This window comes from Mauremys reevesii, linkage group 2, assembly GCF_016161935.1.
Source record: "Mauremys reevesii isolate NIE-2019 linkage group 2, ASM1616193v1, whole genome shotgun sequence".
In the NCBI taxonomy this organism is placed as follows: Eukaryota; Metazoa; Chordata; order Testudines; family Geoemydidae; genus Mauremys; species Mauremys reevesii.
Window position 1 is genome coordinate 146,553,327 of NC_052624.1, and position 10,162 is coordinate 146,563,488.

The 10,162-nt window shown below is 46.6% G+C and overlaps 1 protein-coding gene across 1 annotated transcript in view; it reads left to right on the top strand.

Annotated features, from left to right (window-relative positions):
• The window catches only part of STARD7 (StAR related lipid transfer domain containing 7), a 35,159-nt gene extending 26,343 nt beyond the window's left edge, over positions 1-8,816 (top strand). The window contains exon 9 of the mRNA XM_039525155.1: positions 6,554-8,816. Within this exon, the coding sequence (XP_039381089.1) occupies positions 6,554-6,744 (191 nt within the window). The 3' untranslated portion in view covers positions 6,745-8,816. The remainder of the gene's footprint in view (positions 1-6,553) is intronic.
• The last annotated feature ends 1,346 nt before the right edge of the window (positions 8,817-10,162 follow it).

Consider the following 10,162-nt stretch of genomic DNA (forward strand, 5'->3'; position numbering starts at 1 on the left):
TTTCACCACCCCCTTGTGAGAGTAGGTGATGCTGGTATGCCTATTTTTGCAGCTGAGGCACAGAATAAGACCAAAATTGCCAAGTGTTCACTAACTTTGGGTGCCCAGCTTGTGATACCTAAGATCTGGGTGGTATCGTCATGTCTTCTCCCCCCCGCCCTGAAATACTTAGCATTTTTCTAGTCCTCTGTCTGATCAAAGAACAGCTCTGCTCTACTTCCATTGCAGTTCTGCACATCTGGACCTATGTCTCTCCTAGCACCCGGAAAAGGAGGAATAAACACACACCACCTGACTTTTGCGACAAATGAGGCAGAGGTCCTACAGACAACCTCTGTCACTACACAACCCTGATCCATTCCCAGAGCACAAGGTCTGGGTGCTCTGGGAAAAAAAAGTATGTGATCATGTAACCAAAAACTATCCTAATACAGACACACAAGGGGGCAAATGAAGGTTTAGAAAAGCTATTTAGAACTATTTAGAAAAGCTGGATGAGCACAAATCCATGGGGCCGGATGCGCTGCATCCGAGGGTGCTAAAGGAGTTGGCAGATGTGATTGCAGAGCCATTGGCCATTTTCTTTGAAAACTCATGGCGATCAGGGGAGGTCCCGGATGACTGGAAAAAGGCTAATGTAGTGCCCATTTTTAAAAAAAGGGAAGGAGGATCTGGGGAATTACAGGCCAGTCAGCCTCACCTTAGTCCCTGGAAAAATCATGGAGCAGGTCCTCAAGGAATCAATTCTGAAGCACTTAGAGGAGAGGAAAGTCATCAGGAACAGTCAGCATGGATTCACCAAGGGCAAGTTATGCCTGACTAACCTAATTGCCTTCTATAAGATAACTGGGTCTGTGAATGAGCGGAAAGCAGTGGATGTGTTATTCCTTGACTTTAGCAAAGCTTTTGATAGTCTTCCACAGTATTCTTGCCGGCAAGTTATAGTGTGGGCGGGATGAATGGACTATAAGGTGGATAGAAAGCTGGCTAGATCGTCGGGCTCAACGGGTAGTGATCAATGGCTTCATGTCTAGTTGGCAGCCAATATCAAGTGGCATGCCCCAAGGGTCAGTCCTGGGGCCGGTTTTGTTCAATATCTTCATTAATGATCTGGCAGATGGTATGGACTGCACCCTCAGCAAGTTTGCAGATGACACTAAACTGGGAGGAGTGGTAGATAAACTGGAGAGTAGGGACAGGATACAGAGGGACCTAGACAAATTAGAGGATTGGGCCAAAAGAAACCTGATGAGGTTCAAGTGCAGAGTCCTGCACTTAGGACTGAAGAGGGATAGCTGGCAGGGAGGGATAGCTCAGTGGTTTGAGCATTGGCCTGCTAAACCCAGGGTTGTGAGTTCAATCCTTGAGGGGGCCACTTAGGGATCTGGGGCAAAATCAGTACTTGGTCCTGCTAGTGAAGGCAGGGGGCTGGACTCGATGACCTTTCAAGGTCCCTTCCAGTTCTAGGAGATTGGTATATCTCCAATTATAATATAATAAGAATCCCATGCACTGCTGCAGGCTAGGGACTGAGCGGCTAGGCAGCAGTTCTGCAGAAAAGGGCCTAGGGGTTACAGTGGCCGAGAAGCTGGATATGAGTCAACAGTGTGCCCTTGTTGCCAAGAAGGCTAACGGCATTTTGGGCTGTATAATTAGGGGCATTGCCAGCAGATCGAGGAACGTGATCATTCCCCTCTATTCAACATTGGTGAGGCCTCATCTAGAGTACTGTCCAGTTTGGGGCTCCACGCTACAAGAAGGATGTGGAAAAATTGGAAAGTGTCCAGCGGAGGGCAACAAATGATTAGGGGGCTGGAGCACATGACTTACGAGGAGAGGCTGAGGGAACTGGGATTGTTTAGTCTGCAGAAGAGAAGAATGAGGGGGGATTTGATAGCTGCTTTCAACTACCTGAAAGGGGGTTCCAAAAAGGATGGATCTAGACTGTTCTCAGTGGTACATAAGAATGGCCGTTCTGGATCAGAGCAAAGGTCCATCTAGCCCAGTATCCTGTCTACCAACAGCGGTCAATGCCAGGTGCCCCAGAGGGAGTGAACCTAACAGGTAATGATCAAGTGATCTCTCTACTGCCATCCATCTCCACCCTCTGACAAACAGAGGCTAGGGACACCATTCCTTACCCATCCTGGCTAATAGCCATTAATGGACTTAACCTCCATGAATTTATCCTGTTCTCTTTTAAATGCTGTTATAGTCCTAGCCTTCACAACCTCCTCGGGCAAGGAGTTCCACAGGTTGACTGTGCGCTGTGTGAAGAAGAACTTCCTTTTATTTGTTTTAAACCTGCTGCCCATTAATTTCATTTGGTGGCCCCTAGCTCATGTATTATGGGAACAAGTAAATACTTTTCCTTATTTACTTTCTCCATATCACTCATGATTTTATATATGTCTATCATATCCCCCCCTTAGTCTCCTCTTTTCCAAGCTGAAAAGTCCTAGCCTCTTTAATCTCTCCTCATATGGGACCCATTCCAAACCCCTAATCATTTTAGTTGTCCTCCTCTGAAAGTTTTCTAGTGCCAGTATCTCTTTTTTGAGATGAGGAGACCACATCTGTACGCAGTATTCAAGATGTGGGTGTACAATGGATTTATACAAGGACAATAAGATACTCAGTCATCCTTTCTATCCCTTTTTTAATGATTCCTAACATCCTGTTTGCTTTTTTGACCGCTGCTGCAGACTGCGTGGGCGTCTTCAGAGAACTATCCACGATGACTCCAAGATCTTTTTCCTGATTCTTTGTAGCTAAATTAGCCCCCATCATATTGTATGTATTGTTGGGGTTATTTTTTCCAATGTGCATTACTTTACATTTATCCACATTATATTTCATTTGCCATTTTGTTTCCCAGTCACTTAGTTTTGTGAGAGCTTTTTGAAGTTCTTCACAGTCTGCTTTGGTCTTAACTATCTTGAGCAGTTTAGTATCATCTGCAAACTTTGCCACCTCACTTTTTACCCCTTTCTCCAGATAACTTTTGAATAAGTTGAATAGGATTGGACCTAGACACTACTAGTTACCCCTCTCCATTCTGAGGATTTACCATTTATTCCTATCCTTTGTTCCCTGTCTTTTAACCAGTTCTTAATCCGTGAAAGGACCTTCCCTCTTATCCCATGATGACTTAATTTATGCAAGAGCCTTTGGTGACAGACCTTGTCAAAGGCTTTCTGGAAATCTAAGTACACTATGTTCACTGGAAAAAGAACAGGAGTACTTGTGGCACCTTAGAGACTAACAAATAAATAAATGCTCAAATAAATTTGTTAGTCTCTAAGGTGCCACAAGTACTCCTGTTCTTTTTGCAGATACAGACTAACACGGCTGCTACTCTGAAATATGTCCACTGGATCCCCCTTGTCCACGTGTTTGACCCCTTCAAAGAACTCTAATAGATTAGTAAGACACTATTTCTCTTTACAGAAACCATGTTGACTTTTGCCCAACAATTTATGTTCTTCTGTGTGTGTCTGACAATTTTATTCTTTACTATTGTTTCAACTAATTTGCCCAGTACGGACGTTAGACTTACTGGTCTGTAATTGCCAGGATCACCTCTAGAGCCATTTTAAAATATTGGCGTTACATTAGCTATCTTCCAGTCATTGAGTACAGAAGCCGATTTAAAGGACAGGTTACAAACCATAGTTAATAGTTCCGCACCTTCACATTTGAGTTCTCTTAGGTGAATGCCATCTGGTCTTGGTGACTTGTTAATGTTGAGTTTATCAATTAATTCCAAAATCTCCTCTAGTGACACCTCAATCTGTGACAATTCCTCCAATTTATCACCTACAAAAGCTGCCTCAGGTTTAGGAATCTCCCTAACATCGTCAGCGGTGAAGACTGAAGCAAAGAATCCATTTAGTTTCTCCGCAATGACTTTTATTGTCTTTAAACGCTCCTTTTGTATCTCGATCATTGTTTAGCAGGCTTCCTGCTTCTGATGTACTTAAAAAATATTTTATTACCTTTTGAGTTTTTGGCTAGCCATTCTTCAAACTCCTCTTTGGCTTTTCTTATTACATTTTTACACTTAATTAGGCATTGTTTATGTTCCTTTCTATTTACCTCACTAGGATTTGACATCCACTTTTTAAAAGATGCCTTTTTATCTCTCACTGCTTCTTTTACATGGTGGTTAAGCCACAGTGGCTCTCTTTTTTTAGTTTTTACTGTGGTTTTTTAAGTTGGGCCTCTATTATGCTGTCTTTGAAAAGCGTCCATGTAGCTTGTAGGGATTTCACTTTAGTCACTGTATCTTTTAATTTCTGTTTAACTGACCCCCCTCATTTTTGCATCGTTCCCCTTTCTGAAATTAAATGCCACAGTGTTGGCTGTTGAGATGGTCTTCCCACCACAGGGATGTTAAAGCTTGTTATATTATGGTCACTATTTCCAAGTGGTCCTGTTATAGTTACCTCTTGGACCAGCTCCTGTGCTCCACTCAGGACTAAATCGAGAGTTGCCTCTCCCACGTGGGTTCCCGTACCAGCTGCTCCAAGAAGCAGTCATTTAAAGTATCGAGAAATTTTGTCTCTGCATTTCATCCTGAGGTGACATGTACCCAGTCAATATGGGGATAATTGAAATCACCCACTATTACTGAGTTCTTAATTTTGATAGCCTCTCTAATCTCCCTTAGCATGTAATCGTCACTATCACTGTCCTGGTCAGGTGGTCGATAATAGATCCCTAATGTTATATTCTTATTAGAGCATGAAATTACTATCCATAGAGATGACAGAACAAGGAGCAATGGTCTCAAGTTGCAGTGGGGGAGGTCTTGGTTGGATATTAGAAAACACTATTTCACTAGGAGGGTGGTGAAGCACTGGAATGGGTTACCTAGGGAGGTGGAGGAATCTCCTTCCTTAGAGGTTTTTAAGGTCAGGCTTGACAAAGCCCTGGCTGGGATGATTTAGTTGGGGATTGGTCCTGCTTTGAGCAGGGGGTTGGACTAGATGACCTGAGGTCCCTTCCAACCCTGATAGTCATAGAATAAGGTTTCCTTGGCAACCTTAATTCTGTCATTTCCTAACTGTTGAGTGCTTGACTTTGCATCTTTAATGTTCTTTCAGTGTAGCTTTTTTGGGAAGTAACTTCCCAATTTAAAAAAAAAAGAAAAAAGCTGAAGAAACAACTTCTCTCACTGTAGAATCAGACTGACTTGCCCATGGGCCATCAGCAGGATTCAGCCCTCTCCCACTTGAGCTGGCAAAGGGGAATAGTACAATTACTACCTCCAACTCCATGTGGACCTGTGCTAAAGGGGGGTGGCACTTTGCCAGTGGTTTCACAGAAATTTACTGACAGCAGAGGAGTCTGGAGCCTGAGAACTCCATGGCTTGATACCAGGTTTTGGGGAAGTATACTCTAGTGGCTATAGATGATTCTGTTCCTGTACCCCAGCCTGCTTGTCCCCACCCTCTAGTTCCCATAACCCCACCCTTGTTTTCTCACTCGTCTACAGAGGTGCTTCTTCCTTCTACCTCCTTATTTCCTGGGTACCAGAAGGGGGAGCACTCAGCAAAGGAGAGGCAGGCTCCCTGCTCTAGGTTCCAGTGGCATAGCAACAGTCAGGAGGAGCAATTTCAGGTCAAGTCCAGATCAGCCCCAGGATGGAGTAGATTCACTTGGGGATGACACATGGGGGTTGTGAGGGGATGGAGCATGTTCAGTGCAGATGGAATCTAGGGTGATTTAGTGAACTTCAAGTCTCTAAAGTGCAAACTGAAACTTCTTCAGATGCTTGCGATTTAGCCAAATTTGGATTAATTTTTCACAGGGATGGCACAAGTCACATCCCTAACACCACACTATCTCCTCAGCCAAATTTCAAGACCCTGCTGCAAAGCATGGGGATGTCAGAGCTCCTCCTGTGAAGTGTTTTTGGAAGACTTTGTTTTAACTAACCTCCTCCTCAGAAATGACTGAACAGTTTAGCTGAAACTTCCCAGACAAATTCAGCTGGAGGCAGACACCTGTCATGAGAAATTTCAACCCAAAGTGTTAATGTTTGGCAGATTTATACGCAACTGAAAAGAGGGTCTTTTAATGGAAAGTGTTGGGCAACCTTAATCTAGCTTTGCATAGAACAGAATAGGAAGTTTGCTGCCCCATCAAGTCCTCCTTGATTTGATGGCATCTCTGTGAACAAGAGTGTACAGCTTCCTGTGAGTGTTCTTGTGTGCGCTTTCCCTCACTGCCCCATTGGCCCTGCTCTAGAGGAGGAAACTCGGCAAGTCACCTCACCTCTGTTCCTCGATCAATGTGTCGGTGATTGAGTTAGGAGTTCCTGGCTCCCACACTTATTCCTGCCTCTTAATTAGTCAGCTGGCTCACTAGCTCCGGGGGCATGGAGGTGCCTAGGTTTTGCGGGGATGGATGCTCCACTTTGTGTGCTACACACTGGATGGATTGTTTTGGCGGCTGTTTGTGTTGAGGTATGAGCCTGTTCTGGGGCAGTCCAGATGTCCCCTCCCTGCACTTCCTTGGTACTCACTGTCACTGCCTTTCCTGCTAGGCATGCCCGACTTCCTGGAGAAGCTGCATACAGCGGCTCTGAAAGCGAAGAGGATGGAGATCGAAGTGCGGGACTACATCTCTGCCAAACCCATTGAGAACAGCAGCAGCAGCGAGGGGAAGGCGAGCATGCCCGGTGCAGAGCACAAGAACGAAGACACCCACAGCCCAGCGCAGCTTGAGTACGCCTAAGGGCTGGCTGTGCCTCCTGCGTCAGCACCCTAGCCTCTGCTCCTGGATCCACGGAGCAGGGCCGATGGGGAGCTGTGACGTCAGTGTAGCCACTGGACCTTAGTTCAGCCATTCTCCTTTTGACTCCAAACCCCTCCTCGCCTCTGTCTTCTGCTGCATGTGGGGAGAGAGGTCTCTCCCCTGTTTGAGCCTTGTTCGGAGTGAAGCCTGGCCATTGAAACACAACATTGTGTAATATCCTCTTTGTGCTGGTGTTTTGTCTCTGGTGAGGGGATGCCCTAGAAAAACACCTGTATGGACAACATGTCTCTCCCTCCTTCTTCCTCCCCTTTGAGCTAGTGTTGGGCACAGATGCCACTGGCTCCTGAAGCTCCAGGGCAGTTCAGCTCTGCAGGGTCGGGGGCCATGTGTAGAGAACCTTAGCCGCAGCGTTGGTGTGATCGTCTGCAGCCAGCCCCAAACGGGTTAACGCGGGTGGGGGCAGGGGGATGGGATCTGTGTTCAGTGACTGTGTGTGTGTGTGTGTGTACTGCAGTGTTCCTCTGCCATGTGAGGGGAGCGTTCCTCTGCTGGCCAAGCGCCTTTCCCCTGGAGCTGCCCTGGCCTCAGCTGGAAGTGGAGAGCTGTGTCTGGCAGGGGTTGTGGCCGTGCTCAGTGCTGCCCACTGGAACAGGATGATGCCTCCTTGGGAACCAGCACCATTGCAACTGTCACCATATTTTTGCCTGTGGTTTCCTGGTGGGAAGAATGAAGGACACTTGGCTGCATTACTACCTGTAGCTCTGCGGCCTGGCGTGGGAGAGGGACTTGGTATCGCTTGGGCAGGGAGCATGGATTAGGAGGCCTGGTTCAGCTGCCTTCTTACCTCCGTGGCTTTTTATTTTGATTTTTTCCCTGGGAGGGCCCAGCTCCTGCTGCTGTGAATGCCCTGACCACCATAACTAACAAGGGAACAGAAAACTGCCAGCAGCTGCCTCTTGTGCTGAGTTAGCTGCACCTCTCTTGTTGGATCAAGACACTCCTGCAATTATAGCTCCTACCCAGCTTCCCTTGTGTTGGGAGAGGAGGTACCTCCCAGGCATACCAATAAGGGGAAGCTGTCTAGATGCAGCCAGGATGAGGGTCGCTTGCAGCTCTTGCTTTGGTAGGGAGGGGTCTGGAGCAATCTAGGAAAGTGGTTAAACCTTAATAAATGAATAAGCTCTTGTAGCAATGACTGAACAGCATATTGGGTCAGGCTAATTGCATGTGTTCACCCCAGAGGTTCCCGTTCTGCAGTGTAGTCCCGGTTTGGATCTAGAGGAGAGACCAAGAGCTCTCCCTGTCCTGTGTATTTCCTGTTACCCAGAATGTACTAGCCAGTGTGTTCCAGCCTTTTTCTCCTTGTGATAAGCAGAGTTTGGGAGAGGGGCTTCTCCCCATGTCCAGTCCCCACCCTGTGTGTGTGGGGCGGGGGGGACGCACACAGTCTAAATGCTCTTCCAGGGGGCTGAAGCCTCATGCTTTAACAGACCTAACTGCACCATCACAGAGAGAGACTCCATGAATTCTCTTGTGCTGTAGGGAGCTGCTGTTCATGGCACTTGCATAGTGGGGCTCCCCTCTCAGTGCAGGGAGTTGGGGGGTTAGGGTCAGAGCTTTCTGCCACCTCCCATTCGGGATATACCTGGTCCCAGAGGAAACAGAATTCTGTGCTGATAGCCCTCAGTGGTCAGGTACCCCCCACCCCACTCCCTTATAGCATGCGGTTTGAAGTCCCATGTAGGACAGACAGCATGAGCCAGGTGGGCTCCCACAAACAGATCCTGCTGTGGTGCCAGAAAGCAACTCTTCCCACCTCCCCTTTCCTTCAAGGGCCTGGCTACTGTGTGGTACAGTGGGAGGGGGCTTGACTCTCATCCAAGTGCAATTGAGGGGTGCTGTGTGTTGGAGGCCTCGTGGCTCCTCGGTTCCTGTTTGTGGCTATTGAGGTCCATTAACATAGTCATTCTGGATTTGTTACAGCTTCACTCAAACCTGGCATTTCTATGAAAACGGATGTGTGAATAAACTTATACTGGTACAAACCCGAATGGAGTTGCAGCATCCTTAGGCTGAGAGGGAGAGTGTGGAGCTGGCAATGGGGCAGCTGGAAGGAGTTAATTGCCTCTGGCTCTGGCCAGCTCCTTAAAGATATGCAGGGCCCAGCTGAGGAGGGGGAATGTGTCTTCCAAGGAACAACAGCAATTGGTGCACTGCAAAGCACCCTGCTTGCTAGGAGATCTAGATACAGCCTCATACATGGATGCCACATGTTCTTGCATGCCAGGTGAGTGGTGTCAGTTCAGGGCAACTGCACCTGTATTCCCTCTCCATGACCTGGAAGGGTTAACCACTCTAGGGTCCCAGCTCCCCAGCTGTCCCTTCTTGGGCAGAGACCTGCCTACCTCTCTCCTGAGTGGGCTTTTCCCAGCCAGCACAGTTCCCTGCCTACACTGTATTCCACAGACAGCCAGATGGCCATTTCTCCAGTTTGTCCAGATCATTTTGAATTTTAATCCTATCCTCCAAAGCACTTCCAACCCCACTCAGCTTGGTATCATCTGCAGACTTTAGAAATGTACTGTATGCCATTATCTAAATCATTGATGAAGAAATCGAACAGAATCGGACCCAGAACCGATCCCTGCGGGACCCCACTCGTTATGCCCTTCCGGCATGACTGTGAACCACTGATAACTGCTCTCTGGGAACGGTTTTCCAACCAGTTTTGCACCCATCTTGTAGTAGCTCCATTTAGGTTGCATTTCCCTAGTATGTTTATGAGAAGGTCATGCAAGACAATATCAAAAGTTAGTCAAGATGTACCTCATCTACTGCTTTTTTTCTCTTCTCCCCAAAAAAATCCGCTAGGCTTGCTACCCTGTCAAAGAAAGCCATCAGGTTGGTTTGATACAATTTGTTTTTGACAAATCCATGCTGGCTGTTACTACCTTATTATTGTCTAAGTGTTTGCAAATTGATTTAATTATTTGCTCCATTATCTTTCCGGGTACAGAAGTTAATCTGATTGGTCTGTAATTCCCTGGATTGTCCTTATTTCCCTTTTTATAGATTGGAAGAGGGCAAATCTAGTGCCAGTCTTCAGGAATCTCTCCCATCTTCCATGACTTTTCAAATGGCTAATGGATCAGATATCTTCTCAGTCAGCTCCTTGAGTATTCTAGGATGCATTTCATCAGGCTCTGGTGACTTGAAGACATCTAATTTGTCCAAGTAATTTGTAACATGTTCTTTCTCTATTTTATCCTCTTCTGATCCTACCTGATTTTCACTGGCATTCACTATGTTAGACGTCCAATCACCACCAACCTTCTTTGTGAAAACTGAACCAAAGTCATTAAGCACCTCTGCCATTTCCACATTTTCTGCTGTTTTT